This window comes from Chiloscyllium plagiosum, unplaced genomic scaffold, assembly GCF_037043375.1.
Source record: "Chiloscyllium plagiosum isolate Xiang-an unplaced genomic scaffold, Cpla_swu_hap1 HiC_scaffold_14, whole genome shotgun sequence".
NCBI lineage: Eukaryota > Metazoa > Chordata > Chondrichthyes > Orectolobiformes > Hemiscylliidae > Chiloscyllium > Chiloscyllium plagiosum.
The window spans coordinates 66,101,564-66,119,232 of NW_028270152.1; the positions used below are offsets into that span (position 1 = coordinate 66,101,564).

General features: G+C 41.5%; 1 protein-coding gene across 1 annotated transcript in view; it reads left to right on the plus strand.

Moving 5' to 3' along the window:
* LOC122559178 (inositol 1,4,5-trisphosphate-gated calcium channel ITPR1) overlaps positions 1-17,669 on the plus strand; it is a 205,366-nt gene that overhangs the window by 52,042 nt on the left and 135,655 nt on the right. The window contains exons 15-19 of the mRNA XM_043708559.2: positions 824-944; positions 3,016-3,200; positions 4,636-4,784; positions 5,307-5,418; positions 9,983-10,018. Coding sequence (XP_043564494.2) covers positions 824-944; positions 3,016-3,200; positions 4,636-4,784; positions 5,307-5,418; positions 9,983-10,018 — 603 coding nt within the window. The remainder of the gene's footprint in view (positions 1-823; positions 945-3,015; positions 3,201-4,635; positions 4,785-5,306; positions 5,419-9,982; positions 10,019-17,669) is intronic.

Genomic DNA, 17,669 nt, shown 5'->3' on the forward strand with positions numbered 1-17,669 from the left:
GAAGGAGATGACCAGAGGGGACTCCTGCACTGTCTTCCTGTTCTTTTTGTGCCTTTTGATCATCCATTCTCTTTCTCCCTCGGCAATCCTAATCTGTTGTGTTAAGATAGTTCAGTTCAATTATTAGAATTAGTAGTGGAAGCAATATTTGTTTACAGTAAGTGATCCCAAGTTCATGCCGAATGCATAATTCGATTTTGCATTGCCTCTTGGCTGCTTTATTGTTAAGTTGATGATGGTGTATTTTGCCCAGTGTCAGTCATGATCCATATGGATGGTGATGGCAAGCAGGTGACTGTGTCCAACCTTCCGTTGAATCAGCAAGAACAGAATGAGGCCTCAAAGCCCATCCTGCCTATACTGGGGCTTTGAAAGAGCAGTCCAGTTAGCCCTGTTCCCTTTGAGTTCCCACTTGCCTTGCAATACATTCCTTCTCTCGTGTTTGACATTGAAGCTTTCACCCGGGGAGCTAAATTTAAAATGAAAATTCTTGATTCTTGCAGTTTGAGATTTGCAGTGAATTCAAAGTCTGATATTGATAATCCACAATTCCTGCTGGTGTTGGGGTGGACACTGGCCACTTATCTGTTTTAAAGTCCTGACTTCGAATGTGTCAGTACCTTAACTGGATGTTGCTCTGCTCAAGTTGAGTTTGAAATGTTTCTAAGTTGTGAAGCTGTTTGCTTTGATAAACAATGTGCCGGTTTACCCCCAGCTAGCCATTGTTTCTAAATTTCTAGCTTAGTGTTTTTGCTCTATCACTAATTGATACAAAGCAAACCATTAATTGATTATTACTTTTTATTTCCCCTCTGTTATCCAGACTCGTCAACCTATCTTTGTGCAATTGTTACAAGGGGTGTTCAGAGTGTACCACTGCCCTTGGCTGTCGGCTACTCAGAAAGCTTCTGTGGAGAGCTGCATTAAGGTGCTGTCAGAAGTAGGTAAGCAGTTTTTCAAGTGGTGATGGTGGAGGTTGGTAAGGAAGCAATGTTCTTGGTTGTTAAGTACTGCAAAAAAGGTACCACTTCGTTCAAAGCTGAATTCTGCCACTATTGTCATATACCTGCTGTTTTTAATATGCCTCCTTTTGCTCTTTGTAATATGCCTCCTTTTGCTCTTTGTTTTTTTCTGCCCTGTTCCACTAACTTTGTAATTGTTGTTCCTGAGGCTTCATGATTAAAACATCTGAGCTTACTTTTGTAATTTGGGTCTCCTTATCACTGTTTATCCTTAATCTGGAGTGCTCTCGAGACCCGTTCCTAGCTAAGCCGCAATGATAACTCCCTGTCGGAGAGGTGGGCCAGCCAAACTAGGTGGCAGTGTCATCAATTCACTATTGGCGTAACTGAACTCATTGAGACGTGGTCGGACCACCCACAACAAAGGCCTGCATATTCTTGAAACATGAATTCTCTTGAGTTTCTGACACCAGAATTTGCCAGTGGTATTAAGACACTTAATGCTTTCATTCCAAATGCATTCTTTGCTAGCTGTTGTCTGCTGTCCTCATTTCCAACAATGCAGTCAAGTCCCTTGACTTCCCAGTATTGAACTTGCCTCTTGAATGTTTTATTTCTTGCTCTAAACCATCCTTTTAACTTCTCTGACTAGAATTACATTGTATGTTGTCAGATTTGGTCCAGTGAACTTACACTCTTAAGCATTTCAATGGAGGGCTACCTGAACTCACTTCACAAAGGGCACTGAAAAGCAGCAGAGCAAAGTCGTGTGTGTGTCTCCCCAGAGATCCAGCTGGATCTGGGTCGTGCAAGAGAAAAGCAATCAACTGTGCTGCTAAATCCTTGTGCATTTATTCAGAGCTGCTGCTAGTGAAGGAGATGCTGAGGGCAGAGGTTTTAATATTGAAGTACCACGTTCAAAAAGCGGTGCAAGTGCATTGTTGCAAAATACTTAGTTCTGAGAAAGCTGTAAACGATGAAGAGGATTTTGGAAGTTTTGTTTTCATTCTTCCATGGGACAAGGCAAGCATTTGTTGCCCATCATTAATCACCCTTGAATGGAGTGGCTTCCTCAGCCATTTCAGAGAGCATTTAAGACTCAACAACATTGCTGTGGGTTTGGAGGTACATGTAGGCTAGACCAGCTGTGGGTAGCAGATTTCCTTCCCTAAAGGGCCAAAAAGAACTAGAAGGATATGTAACCTCGTGGCATCATGATTGAAACAAGCTTTATTCATTAATGTAAATTTTATCTGTCCTATGACCCCAGATCATGAGTCCAAACTCCTGGATTAGGAGTACGTTGATATTATCACTGTCACCACCTATGCTAAGATGTTTAATTGTTGTATAATGTACTGAGGCCGACATAATCTTCAGGCCTGAATGTTTGCCACGATACTTTTAGGAAAGGAGGTATGCTGAGTTAAAATGTGGGACTGGAATAGGACTGACCAAAAGGGTGAGTTCAGCTAGTGATTCCCTATTGGTCTCTGCCTTGTTTCCATGGCAGTGGAGTTAAGGCCAGTACAAGATGTTTTCGGTCCTCCTCCAAGTGTGAATGTCTGCTTCCCCAGTCATTGCAATTGTGATTATAGCTGATAGTGTAATCTTTAATGGGTTGTGGTATTCCAGTGATGCTCAAAGGAGTAAAATGGCTGAAAATGAAGCAGAAAAGAGAAACGTTGACAGTAGCACAGGTAGCATTACTTATAGAGAAGGAAAATGCTTAAGATGTTTTGTTTCACTTAACATCTGTCCCCAAAAGGATAAAGTTTCTAGACCTTTTTTTTTTAAAGTAAATTTCTTATTGGTTTGGTAAACTTATATTTGATTCAGCTGATGATTTGTCTGCTCCCTGGTCTGGATAGATGCTCTGGTAACAGCCTAGTCTTCAGAACTAAATTGCCCATTCTTTTATTGGGATGCATTTGGTCAGCAAGTTCAGAACCTTCCTGCTCCATAAATGATGAAGCCTCAGTGAAATACATTTGCAATTGCGTCGTCCACAAATTTCAGGCAGATGCTTTAACTCGTTTAACCTCTGTTGCAGCCAAGAGCAGAGCCATAGCAATCCCTGTGGACTTGGACAGTCAGGTCAACAATCTCTTCCTCAAGTCGCACAACATTGTTCAGAAGACTGCCATGAGCTGGCGAATGTCAGCCCGCAATGCTGCTAGGAGAGACTCTGTCCTTGCCGCCTCACGGGATTATCGGAATATAATCGAGCGATTGCAGGTATGAGAAAGGGTGCAGGTCGCAAAGCTCTGTGGTGCTGTATTTTGTCACTTTTTGTCAACTTTCTGCTTTGAGTTAATGATTTTTATTTGTATTGTCATACTGTTTTGTCACCTTTAAACAATGTCATTCTTTTCCTCTCTGCAGCTCTGTGTTTTGTGTTTGAAGATCTGCTTCCTCTGATGGTACCACCTTTGTTTACGTTTTTTTAGTCTTCACTATGCTCAGTCATTGGATCTGTAAAAGCTGGAGCTTTCCTCTTCTCCGTGTCTATCACTCATCCCACTTATTTGGTTGCTTCATTCCTCCTGTGTTCTCATCGCCACTTTGAAGACCTTGTTTGAGTTAGGAGATCCTGAATCCAATATCCAATTTGAAGTGGAAATCCAATATCCAATTTGTCTTGTTTTGCTAGCAGTTTGCGTCATGTACAAAATGATGAACTTGTATGTGTGATCAAGTTGGATTTATCTTCGAAGCTTAAATTGTTCAGTGTTTGAACAGAATTCAAGAACGAAACTCCTAAAGTAAAAGTGTCAGAAAATCAAATTGTGGGATGGACTTTTTGTGTGTAATTGGTCAAGTTTATTCACACAAGACAAGACGTGTAGTATAATCTGCATCTTAATTGGTGTTTGCAAACTTGAAGTGCATTAATCTGTTATGACATTGGTTCCAGTATACCTCGTATTTTATAGAAACTCTTCAACAACCTTTTAAAAGTGCGACCACTGGTTTCAAAGTAAACCTGCATGTAAGCTTGTGGGTTCCTCTGAGCTGTTGTTTGATGCATGTATGTCTATATAGTGCGATGCCCAATTAGAGTGTGAGGATGAATTTGCGTTCTAAGTGAAAATGCCGATGGATTCTTTGCGCATAATTTTGCGTATTTGGAGCAAATTATTGTTACTTCCACGCTCTCGGCGAAAATCAGCTAATGTTGATCTGTTCTCTCAGACATGACGAGGGGTGAAGGTTCAAGTAAAGATGGAAACATTTGCTTGGAACAGAGGCTGAATATATATTCAAGCTAGTCTGTAAAGCTGACCTGCTCACTTGATAATCAGAGTGAACCAATGGGTGAGGGAAGAGGAAAATAACTCTCCTAATTTCTGACTTGTTTTTCAGATTAGTGGCTTTAAGCAGAGAACATTAACATTTCAAATGTAGTTGCAGCCTTCAGGTTTAATTACAGTGGTGGATTTCAGCAACTGCCTTCTGTGGTATAATCATGGTCCTTTTAAACATCATCTTGCAGCTGATGATCAATTGCAGTGAAGTAATCGGTAAATAGGTTCTCTGAAGGCAAATTGGGTGAATTCATGCAATTTAACCTTTAGGGGCCACTTGTGTTTGGGGCGTTGTCTTAGGAAGAATTTGTATTTGTTCTGTTCACGGGGCCAAAGATTAACTGGGGTTGTTTGTTGAACTGCAGGATATAGTGTCAGCACTCGAAGATAGGCTCCGTCCCCTGGTGCAAGCAGAACTCTCTGTTCTGGTGGATGTCCTTCATCGGCCTGAGCTGCTTTTCCCAGAGAACACAGAAGCACGGCGCAAGTGTGAAAGTGGAGGGTTTATCTGCAAGTAAGTGTTGCAATGGTCACCTTTTGTAAGAGATGGTGTGGTCACTGGTTAGATTCCTGCTCCTCTAAGACATGACAAGGGGTGAAGGTTCAAGCAAAGATGCCAACAATTATCAGCAAGGAGGAGGTCAAACCAAGCAGAAGCCTTGCATGCACCAGTTTTCTGTATTTATCGTCCCTTCCCATTCCTTTTTGCACAAACTTGGATTAACAGAAGATTTAAAAGAAGGCAAGTTTATCTATTCCAAAAAAAAAATGAAGTGATGTGTTCTTTTAGGTGGGATGACATTGATGTCATTTTCCATCCACTTTGCAACTGGTGTCATTAGGGGAGTGTTATCATTTGAACCTCTAGTGTCTCCCCTCTTCTTAAGCCACGGCTGCTGTCCCTCGTTTCCTAAGACGGTGGTAGGCAATGCCCTAGAAATAGGTGATGTTCCACGGATTCAACTTGGAAAATGTAGGAAGGCAGAGGTGGTTCGCACCATACTGCAGCTGAGGGTATGTTTTTAATGTTTACCAGGCTGATTAAACACACAAAACAGTTGTTGGAAGAGAATGAAGAGAAGTTATGCATCAAGGTTCTCCAGACTCTCCGAGAAATGATGACTAAGGACCGAGGCTATGGCGAGAAGGTAGTATGTTTTTCTGCTAAGTCAGTACCATTTGCTTTTAAGTAGTTTGTTCACTAACTATTGAAGTTAATTATTTTTTTAATTTCCTTGTCATTCAAACAACTGAAATTTAAGTTCCTGAAAGATCTTGATACGGTGCAATGATACTGCTACCTCAACAGATGTAAATGCTAATGTGTGTGACAAAATATTCATTGTGTTGATATTCAACTTTTTTTTAACTACTATCTTCTGTTATCCATGTACCATGAGTATTAATCTGAAGTCAATGTTTCTTGCATCTGTTGATGAGTGCCCATTTCTGCATCTCTCTCCAATAATTCCAGTCATGTTGGTTTCTCCTCCTTCCAAGTACCAGATGTTCTATCATGGACCTGACTTCACTTCCTTTTTTCCTGCCGTCCATCGCCTACGGATGCCCCACTATTCCACTGGTCCCACCCCATCCCCTTTCATGAGGTCTGTCAATGTTGGAATTGACCTGCAAAAGTAAATGGCATATATTTGCAGAGAAAACATTTGGTACTCGTGAGTTAATACCAAATTTGGTTGTAAATCCCCCGTTCATTAAGGGGACCTATTTCTCTGTACTACATTGTGAACTTCATTGGGGATCAGGCCTTCATGAAATGAGAGGGTTCCACTCCCAGTTGATAGAAACATATCCACAAATGGATAAGGGAAACTATCCCTTGAAGGAGTAATAAGGTGGGCCAGTTAATCAAGTTGAAGGAGGATTTTGGACATCCCAGTTAGTCTGGTCCTTTCATACAGATTTCTAGTTGAAGATCTCTGGCCTGGCCTCATGTAGAATAGAAAACATAATGGATCTTGTCTGAGCTGCGATCCAGAAAGTACAACTGAAGTACACAAACATTGAAGATGAAGATTTTTTTTGTTCTGATCCTGGCTATCACCTTGACTCATGCTGAATACTCTTGAACAAATGTTTAAGCAGACTCCTTTCTCATTTGTTCCAAGCCATGACCTTGAGTTTGAATTATTATAATTAAAGGAACTGTATGAGAAACAGCAACTTGTTTCATTTGCCATCTTGGACAAACCTTGTTTATCTGTCACTCTCACTCAAAATTACTAGGAAACTCCAGTTGTCTGGAAGACCTCCAAGAAACTTCAGTCCAAAATGATAGCCCTCAAAGTATCAAGGAAATACCCAAAGATTGTCTTGTAGTCTCTCCAGAGAGAACCTGCTGAAACCTTAAACAGCTGATTATTGGTCAACTGGTTAAGATTTTCTGCCTCCCTTCTGTTAAAATCCTGTTCAGGTCCATTAGCATTTTAAAGAAGAATTCTGAATGCTTATCAGTCGACTTCCAGAACTAAGCAGGCAAGCACTCTTAATTTAATACTTTTCCAAATAGTTTGTAACTGCATAACCTAACTTTGACTTTTTGGTTCCCAACCCCTCATTCCCTTGTACGTTACAACAAGTGATCCTTTACTACAGATGTCCAGGATTATGACGCTTGCTTCAACCAGACTGAATCATTAGATGTGATGCTCTCAACAGTATCCTATGCACAGAGAGCTACCATAGTGCACAGTGAAAGAAGGATCATTCCCTGCTGTGCACCAGAGTTAGGACACCTCACTTGGAGCTTCATTGTTCAAAGCAGAAAGGTCAACTCTGATATCGACGTCAGCCACATTGCTTAACTAATTGAAGAACAAACAGTTCCTGAACACAACTGGCATTCTCTGGTGTTCCCACGGAGTGTGGAAGCCATGTGAAATGTTGTTTGCTAGTGTCTCTCTCTTTTCTTTCTCCCTTTTTTCTCGCTCTCCCTCTTCCTCTCTCTCCCCCCTCTCTTTCTTCCTCTCTCTCCCCCTCTGTTCCCCCCCTCCCTCTAAATGTACTAGTGGTCCTCTGCAGGCATGGACAGCTGCTAAGTCAGCAATCTTAAATGTTAACTGTGTCATCTGTCCGCATTGAAAGATTATTGCCTTTAATACTGTAAATTGAGAGATTTCTCACTCTCTAAACAATTACCTTTGAGTCACTTCAGAAGATAATGTACCAATTTGTCTCTGCACAACATGTACAATCATCACGTTCCAGGAAATTTTAAATGTGGATTTCTTCCCAAACCAGAATATATGTTGTCAACTTATCTTCATGTCACAAATGCAAACTTCTCTTGTTTAATGCAATCTCTGAGAAATAAGTTGTTTTATCCTTGATCATTTTTTCCACTAGTATCTGCAGTATGGATGAAGACTTTTTTTGCTTTGCAAAGGTTAGCTTTTGGAAAATGCATTGAGACGAGGAATCCAATTAAATTTACCAAATGTGCTTCTCTGCTCAAAGAGCAGTGGGTATCACCAGCAAAGTGGACATTTTGTTGCCTATTCCTAACCGCTCTTGAACTGATTGGGTATCTAGGCCATTTCAGCAGGTCACTCGTAAGATGACAGATTTTCCATCCCCAAAAGACATTACTGAACCAGGAGGTGTTAACACTACCACCCTGCCCCGCCCCTCCCAGATTGCCATTGAATTATTTTGATTCCAGAGTTTATTGAATTCCAATTCCAGAATCGCCCATGATGAGATTTGAACCCAAGTTCCCAGAGCATTAGCCTCAGGCTGAAGATCACCAGTTTGGTAATATTGCCACTACGTCACACTAAACAAATCATGCATTTGAAAAACAATCTTCCTCCTTTACTTTCTTCCTTTTCCCAGCATCCCCCATCATGCGTGAAACACTGATTTTAGATCCATGGTATGTGGAGAACTTCGTTCAAAGCCAAAATTTAAATCCATTTCTTTTTCCAGGTATGTGAGCCATTTTTATCAATGGTTCTAAGATACCTGTTGTCATTCTGAATTATGTTTTGACCTAACATAGCATTGGTAAAGCAGATACCTTCATAAAAAGTTGTTCCTATGTTTTCCAGCCCATCTGTTCAAGGGAAGAGGGCCTTGGTGTGTGGTCCTTCAGGATCAGTAGAGTTTGTGTCATTGATTTTAAAAATCCAAAGGCAGGAGTGAAGCTACAATTTGAAACCTGGTTATTTTTCGCACTGATTTTTCTGTGCTTTAACTTCGGCTAAATGTGTCAAGCATGGATCAGAGTGGGAAGGTACTCTCTCTTTTCAGGAAGAGAGCTGATGAGGCGTTTTCTGTTGGAGTAAATCCACAGGTTTGAACCTCAACATTCTCAGCTTCTCGAGTGAAATGTCAACTTTTAGCAAGCTCCTGATTAAAGGTCAGCTGTAAAGTAAGTTATTTGAAACCAACACTTCTTTCCACACAGTCTGAAGAGGGAAGCAAAGGGCAAGATGAAGAGGGTGGTGGTATGATCATTAACCATCAAACTCCATGTGAAAGTTGATCTGCAGAAGGGTACAAAATGAAGTGCCTGAAATAATGCACCTGTTCTTGTGTGCAAGGTCTGAGACAAAGCTGGGGGAAAAGTGAAGAAAACCTTTTTACTGTGGAGTCTGTCAATGAAGTTTTTAAAAACTTCTTCTTTCCACTAGGGGGCGGGCTTTGAGCAGACTCTGTCGGGCCCACAAAGGAGCGAACTTGAGTAACACTCTAAAAGTGTACACTTGTATCATTTGCAGCATTGGTATTTTGCTATTTAATGGAGCATTGTATCAATAGATACACTGTGCTATCAGTTTAAAAGCACATGGTTTTTATGGCTGTGAGAGAACTTTTTGTGCAGCTTCTAATAAAAGTAAATGAAAATGCTAGAGCGCTGTAACAAATCTTTTAAAGTGATGAATTTCTCACTGGCAAGCATAAAATCCTGTCTAGTTTTTCAATCTGAATAATGTCCAAAACTATAATAATTTTGGTGAGGTTAATTGAGTCGCAGTCATATTAGGAATGAGGTTAAAGCCTTTCCAATTACTTTTTTTCATTAGGGTTAAAAGTTTGAAATGAACTGTCTGGACTTCATTAAAACGATGACAAATCCCTTTCCAATTTTTCTTCAGAAGTGTGACTGTTCGTGTTAACACTGTGGTTGATTTTAGGGAGGAGTGTGTTCAGGAGTGTTATCGCGAGACTTTGGTGTTTTAAGCTGCAGTTGATTCATCACTCAATGTGAAATAGCTGATAGAATTTGGGGGAAAAAGAAGCACACACTTTTTTGCTTTACTGTACGACCGCCTCCCTCCACTATGGGTGGGGTGTTGATAATGTGCAGTTTGATACAACCAAGAGTGTCTCAGGCCAAGTTTAATTCAATATCACATCATTGCCTCAAACCACCAGTTCTTGATTGCACTGGTAATGGCATTGTATTGTTATTTTGCAGAGCTCCTGATGTGGTTTTAGCTTCAAGCATTTACACTGAGTCAAACAAACAGTGCCCATTTGTAGTCATTGTGCATACTTCTGCATTCTACTGATTTTTACAAAAGGCAGAAGACGACAATTTTGAATGACACGGTCTTGCTTTCCTATTCATTGAGCTTTGACTTATCTGGATCTAACCTTTTAATTTTGAGTAAAAGATTTGTGTCCACCTGTGCACTACTGTTTCTGTTCTCAACTTCCTTGTTTTTCTCTCCTCTTTTTTGACAGCTCATTGCATTTGACGATGAATTGGATGTGCCGGAGGTTGACCATTTTTACTTATGCTTTTTGTGCCATTGCTGTGTGCTCTGTTGTTGCTCTTTTAGTGCTTTTGTGTCATGTTTGATTGTTCTTTTCCATGCTGTGTTGCCATGATAAATACCTCCCTTCGGCTGGTACATCAAACCAGTGAAGGCGGTGACCCCCTTTTTGGGCAGATGCCCAGCCTCAAGCAGGTTTCCTCACTACTTCTTCATTGCAACATTCTGTAAGGTCAGGATATCAAGTGATCTGCAGCCAAGCAAGGTGAATAGAAAAGAGGTCAAGAGCAACTATGATTCAATTGAATAGTGGAAAGGTTTCAGGCCTTATCTTGAGTTTTCATTGTAAATGCTGTTGGCTATCAAATTTCTGAGAATTTGATGATTTGCAAACTAAATTGAAAGACCAGGCTGCAAATGGAAGGTTTGAGTTTGCAGGTTTGAACCCTGCTGAAATCATTTAGGGGGGGGAAAAAATGAAAAGCCAGTTTGGTCTCTAGTTTATCACAGAGTATCCACTTGGGATATTTGTGACCAGTCTGTACTGTACTGAACTGAACCATTTAAGAATATGTATATCATCAGTAATTTGACATCTGTCGCGATACCATTATTGTTTTCAACCAGTTAATTTTGGTTCGTATGGTTTGATGAGCCTCATCCCATTGTGACACTCACCACGACAGGATGTCAAAGGTTCTAAGGTTTGTCAGCTTTGGGACTCCAATAGCATTCCGAGACCAGGCTGAGCTTTGTAACGTGGCATCAACCTCCTGCTCAAGTACTTCATCTGTTTCTCTCTGCCTTTTCTTCATGAATGTGGGTGCTTTGGTTTAAAGAAAAAACTCTTGAGAGTTGCTGCTTTGGCAAAGCCAGAAGATTCCAGTTACGTGTTGCTATGGTGACGCCTAATAGGAGTTTACCAACCCAAGTATCACTGTAGTGTAATATTAACTCTGAAGTGTTTTGAGTTGATGACGTTATAACTACGTAGGAAAAGAATTTTTTTTTAGTATGTAGGGTTTTAACATTCACCTGGGGAAGGGGAAGATATGGTATTTTATGATGTGACCTTTCTGCATTTAACATAGGGTTTTCCATTTAAGTAATGTCTATATTTGTAATTGTAAGGAAATGTTTCTTCAGTTTTCATTTCCATGACAAGTCACTTTCTTTCAAGGAACCAGTTATTCAGTTTCCATCCCCTCTTTTTAAGTAAGTGATTCGCAGATTTTTAAAATAGGCTGACCATTTTAGCCCTTTTTTTTTGCCTGTAATCAAATGACCTTTTCATTATTCCAGGCTTTCGCATATTTTTCATCAAACTCCTCAGACGGTGCTCCAGGTCCCTCTTGTGTGCACAGAAGGCTTCCATTTTGCTACTGTACAAAAACAAGTTGATACTCCCAGTCTTTTTTTTTCCCCCCATTCTTAAGAAAGCTAATTGTAAAACTAATTATTGTTAGAGGTGAGAGTTGGTTTGCAACATTCTTTCTGTTTTATAGAAGTAAAAAAGCAGAAGGAGATGCCACTAATCAAAACCAGTATGGATCTGATGTTTCAACGAATGGTGGTCTCCAGCACAGTTTGCCACTTCACCCAATTTCCTCCTTTCGGGGAGAAGGAAGCTCACTGTTTCTGAGAGGGGGTTCCACTCCGTGCACCTTCAGTAAGACAGAGCAGTGCTTCCATCCTGCCTGGCCCTTTGTAGTGGGTGTGAAGAACCACAAGTGATGGGTGAAAAACTAAACGAATATTTTGTCAGTTTTTACTGTGGAGAGCAAAATGAAGGCTGGGGAACTCTTGCCCGGGGGTTGTGGGGGATGCATATTCATGTTTCAAACAATCCACATGACAGAAGCACAAGTGCTAGTTGTCTTAGAAAATGTAAAGGTGGTTAATTCTCCAGGACCTGATCAAGTATATCCCAGGATGCTGTGGGAAGCTAGGGAAGAAATGGCGAGGCCCTTAGCAGAGATACTTGTATCATCTACAGCCATGGGTGAGTGCCAGAGGACTGGAGGGTGGCTAATGTTATGCTTTTGTTTGAGAGGCTGCAAGGAGAAACGTGGGACCTAGAGACCTGTGAATCATACATCAGTGGTGGGGATTCTGATAGTGTTGCTGAAAAGAGATATCTCTGGGTTCAGGTACATACAACTTTGGGACATTATTTTGGTTCTATAGGATGTTGCTGAGGCCATGTTTGGAGTTCTGTGTCCAGTTTTTGTCACCTTGCTATAGGAAGGATACTATTAAACTGGATAAGATTCAGAAAATATTTACTAGGATATTCATAGGAATAGAAGGTTTGAATTCTAAGGAAAGGCTGGGTAGGCTGGGACCTTTTTCACTGGAGTATAAGGGGTTAAGAAGTGACCTTCATAGAGGTTCACAAAATCATGACAGCATAGATAAGGTGAATAGTAAAAGGTTGTTTCTCTCTGTGTTCAAAACTAGGGGATGTATTTGAAGGTGAGAGGAGAAAGATTTAAAAAGGACCTGAGGCCAACTTTTTCCCCACACAGGGTGGTTCATGTGTGGAATGAACTGCCAGAGGAACTGATAGATGCAGGTACAGTTTTACAACATTTAAAAGACGTTTGGACAGGTACATGAATAAGAAGTTTAGAGGGATATGGGCCAAATTCAGGCAAGTGGGAAATAGTTTAGTTTGGGAAACTTTTTGTTCAGGATGGATGAGTTGGACTGAAGGGTCTGTATCTCCGCTGAATGACTCAGATTCTCTGAAAGCAAGCCTCACTGCCTTCCCTCCCCCACCCACCCCATGCTGATTTTTCCCAACAGGTCAGATGCTGAATTCCTGACGTTAAAGGTCCTGATAACCACTTTGACAGTTATTGTTATGCAAGAACATCCCTGACGAAGGGCTTATGCCTGAAACTTAGGTTCCCCTGTTCCTTGGATGCTGCCTGACCTATTGTGCTTTTCCAGCACCACGTATTTTGACTCTTACTTAAATCAGGTAAGTGTGACATCAGGGTGCAGATCGGCTGCCAAGTGGGAGCAGTATGAGAGTACTAGGTGCCAAGGTAAATGAAGCAATGCTAGGTCTGTGTCAGGAGTGAGAGAAAGCGTCCAGGGATTGGTGGGCAATGTTGCAGTGTTGGGTCAAGTCTGGCTGGGTCAGGGAGGAGTGGTAAAGGGGCAGGATGTTGGCCCTGCAATAGCTGTTCCTTGAATGAGCTCCACATTTCAAGTGTGTCCATCCCCTGCAGTTTCCTTCCCCTATCCAATGCATCCTAAATCTTGCCTAATTGCATCATATTTGCTTTTCCTCCCGCTATACCTCTTTCCCTGCGGTTTATACCTACCCCTGCCCATTGCTATTATAACCATAACTGAATTGTGGTCACTATCACCAAAGTGCTCACCTAGCTCCAAATCTTAAAGCCTGGCCAGGTTCATTCTCCAGTACCAAATCCAACATGGCATCGCCCCTTATTGGCCTGTGAACATACTGTCAGAAAACCCACCTGCACACATTAAGCCAAAACTGATCCATCTAAACTACTTTAACTATAGTATTCCCAGTCAATATTGGGAAAGTTCAAGTACCCAATAACAACTACCCAGTGACGCTCGCTCCTGTCGAGAATCATCTTTGCTATCCTTTCCTCTACATCCCTGGAACAATTTCGGAGGCGTACAGAAAACTCCCAGCAGGGTGATCTCTCCCTTCCTGCTCCAAACTATCTCAGTGGATGAGACCTCAAACATCATCTCAGCTCCTGAAATATTGCCCTTGATTAACAATGCTGCACACCCCCTTTCTTTTACCATCTTCTCCTCTGTTCTTACTGAAACACAAATGAATTAACAGTCCTAGCTCTTAATGAATTGACAGTGAGAAACAGGAGGAGGTTCTTGATGCAGATGGCTGGAGGTTTTTCAGTAGCTTCAGGTAAAAAGGTGAGAGACTTGAAATGCAGTTCCAGGTCCTGATTCGGGAGGTGCTTGGGAAAATTACACAGTGGGATGTGTGCCGGCATTATTTGGGTTTCCAACAATTGTTGAAAAGGAATGCATACTTTCAGGTATTTTAATTCTTATTTAGAGGGGGTGGGTGTTCTCTGCAGCTGCAAATAACGTTGGACTTGAAGCAAAAAGGCAGCAATGTTAACCTCCCAGGTGCAGGCTGAGGCATCAAATCATGTGCACAAGGCAACACCCCCTCCACCCACCCACCCTCCCCTCCCAGCCAAAAAAAAAGCATTGATTTCAATCACAAGTAGACCACTCCCTACGTTTCAAAGCATTTCCAGCTGCGCAGCTTGTTTGCGTTCTGCCCAAGTCACTGAAGTGTTCGCTCTCCTGCTGGGGAGGGGGACAGACGAGTGGAGCGTGTGATGTAACCGCTGAAGGTTGTCCTACTTTCCGCCCCTGCTCTCTGCACGATTCTTGGGCAGCTGCCAGCGTTTGTCATGCAGTTACATAAGCTCAGCTTGTTTCCTGGAATTCTGGCCCCTCAGCTGATGTGTGACCTTCAGCAGTAATTGCCAGTGGATGTGGGTGAGGGGGTGGATGGTGGTGTGGAGAATGCAGACTGCGCTCTCTCTCTCTCTCTCTCTCTTCTCTCTCCCCCCCCCCCCCCCCCTCCCCTTCCTGTGATGCATTGGCAGTGCAGTGTGGGCTGGTCTGAGAAGCAGAGCGAAGTGGGAAGTTTGGGCTGTCAAATACGTAAGCAAGGTACTTGCTAATTAATGCAGTACTGACTGAGAGGCTAAGTAGATTTTTTTTCAAATTTGTCACTTACAGTGAGCAATGAAGCAACTGTTTTCCTGGGAGTGGGTGTTTTCCTTAATGCTTTGCAGTCGAATCTGACTGTGATGCTAATTGTTTTGAACCACAGGCTGATTTGAGAATTAGACACTTTTGTTTTCCCCCCTCTTCTGTATGAGAGTTATAGGTGCATCGTCATGACAGCATGAAGTGAGTTTCTACTGAACACAATAAAACCTCACCTGCCACATAGAAATTTTTTGTTCTTCTCCATCACTTCACTTTTATCCAGAAAACTGTGTCGCTGATATTCTGTATCTAATGTAATAGAGATCAGCCCTTCCTTTTGATTAAGCAACGGTACTTCAGCATTTTAAATTTGCAGTTCTTCATGAAAAGTTGACAAAAGCTGCTGAATCTCTAATGTTGCCAGCTCTGCCTAATTCCTGGCTGTTTCAGCCTTGGAGGGAAACAAATTTAAATTGGGTCTCAAAAGAAGGGAAGCTAAATATCTTTTGGTGTGGAAAATCTCAAAGTTCTGCCCCTCACCCTCTCCAACAACCAGTTTCTCATTCTCCTTTGGATTTATCCCCTACTTATTCCATTACTTTGTCGAATCCCTCATGTCAGCAATGCTCCCTGCTCTTGGAGATTCCTTGTGTGACCACCTCCCGTCTCCAACCGGCCCTGGCTTTGTACCTTCTGTTATTGCTTTTTCTGTCTTTTAACTTGGTCTTCCCTGACCACTGGATGAGCACAACAGACTGGATTAGTCATGAACTTATCCAGAGGGCCATTCAGTGTCAATTGCTGTGGGTCTGGAGTCGAGTGAAGGCCACATCAGGTAACGGCAACAGATTTCCTTCCCAAAAAGATAGCAGATGGGTTTTTGCGAAACAATTGCTTCATGGTTGTCATTACAGTCTTTAATTCCAGATTTTTTTTTATTGAATTCGAATTCCGCCATCTGGCATGGTAGGATTTGAACTAGATTGCTCAAACTTTACCCAAGTCTATGGATTTGTAGTACAGTAAAAATGCCACTAGGCCTCATCCCTCCTGGTCCTCGATCCAGGCTTTTGTCCCAGTGACACTGAAGGAACGTTTTGCATCCCGTTCCTCTAGATGATAGTAGTGATGGGTTTGTAAGGTGCTGTCTAATCAGTCTTGGTGAATTCCAGCATGCAGAATTAAAATTTAATTAGATCACGAAGGAGATGTTTCCAAGTTTTCATGAATGATGCAAATAGAAATTTCTATCACCTATTTAAAGAAACAAAAACATTAAAATGAAAACAATAGACTCAAACACAAACAGACCCAGATAACAAGCTTAAAAATCTTATCAAAGGAAGATCAAAGCAGAAGCAAGAATCATTGAGTTGAGAGTGAAACCTGAGTCCACAGCTGCTTAGCTGTTGTATTATTATTTCTTTGGAAGTAAAGTTTATAAAATCCTGAAGGTCTCAAATGGTTGTTTTCATAAGTTGCTTTTTCATGAGGTGCTGATGTTGAAGTTTGAGAGATATTTGGGGGGGGGGGGGCGAAGAGTGGGGAGAAAGATGAAGATTTCCAGGTCCTGTTCATTTCAATTCAATCAGTGATTTGCAGCTTTGCCAATGAAATACAGTTTAATTACATATTCCTGAGTTGCACTACCCTGTCTCTTTATATTGAACATTCTGCAAGTAACCTTTTATCTCCCAATATGTGCAAGTGAATTAGACATAAAATGCAAATTAATCTGTGCTAACTTTATTGTCTGGCTTCATTGTATCTTTATTGAAATAGTGATTTTTCAGTGCAGCCAGTTTATAGTACATTCTGTATGGGTTCCCTGGGCTTGCCTTGACCTGTGGTCAAGTGATTACAGCAGCCATTTTAGTATTCTTTCCTCTTATAAAGGTCACTTTAGCTCATGATCATCTCTAGTATCAAATTCGAGTGATGGAAGTTGAGTAGCAAGAACTCATGCTAAGAATTATTGTAGCTTGTGAAGAATGAAGGTTAGCATTGTTTCTCCTTTGTTGTTCAGAGTGAGTACTCTATTACCAGATGAGTAGGAGAGAGCAGTACAAAATTTGGGATAACAGTGCACACATTCACCATCTTCACTTTGTGCTATGTTGCGATTCTGCTTGAGAACAGACTTTTCTGCCGGCTGTGCTGCATTTCAGAGCCTTAACCATTGGCTACCCACTTCTAATAATCAGCATTCTAAATCCAAGCATTCTTTACAAACTGGATTTCAAGGAGGTTGCTGCTTAATAAATTCAAGTTTGCTGCCTGTAGGGTGTCTGGATCTGCATCCTGCCCCTAACTCTTGTTTAACTTTCCATTCTTCGATTAGTTGAGGTTTGAAACTTCTGTTCTTTTGATCTCCCAGTTCTGTGTGCAACCCATTGGCAAGTCTCTTGACGGCCTGCATCAATGTTGTCTGCCGTGTGGTAGATTCCCTTTCCTTTCCCTCGTTTTAGGAAAGGGTTTTCCCCGACCTTTTCCACTTTTTCTGGAAGGGAGCTGCCATCAGATAGTTGTTCAGCTTCTGCCGTAATCTCCTTTAGCTATTTCTACTAAGTGTGAACAATTTTTATTTTCCCCCGGGCTGTCAGTGAACTCTACTGGTGTACCTGTAACTAAACTAATGAGGGTACCTGTGAGTCTGATTTCTGGCTGTATCTAGTTGGCCTTTGGCCCTTCCTGACCTGTTTTTATGATTTTGAGCTATCTTAAACACTATTTAATTCAAGTAACACTCCCTGAGCCTCTTGAAACCTTGGGGGTTTGATAAATGGGCATTTTCCATTCCTTCTGACATTGGTTGAGAGAGAGGAATATTGAGCTGGATAACCTGTTTCTCCTTGTGCACGCTCTCCGGATTGGTCTGACCGAGCATGTCCCAGTGTAAATCT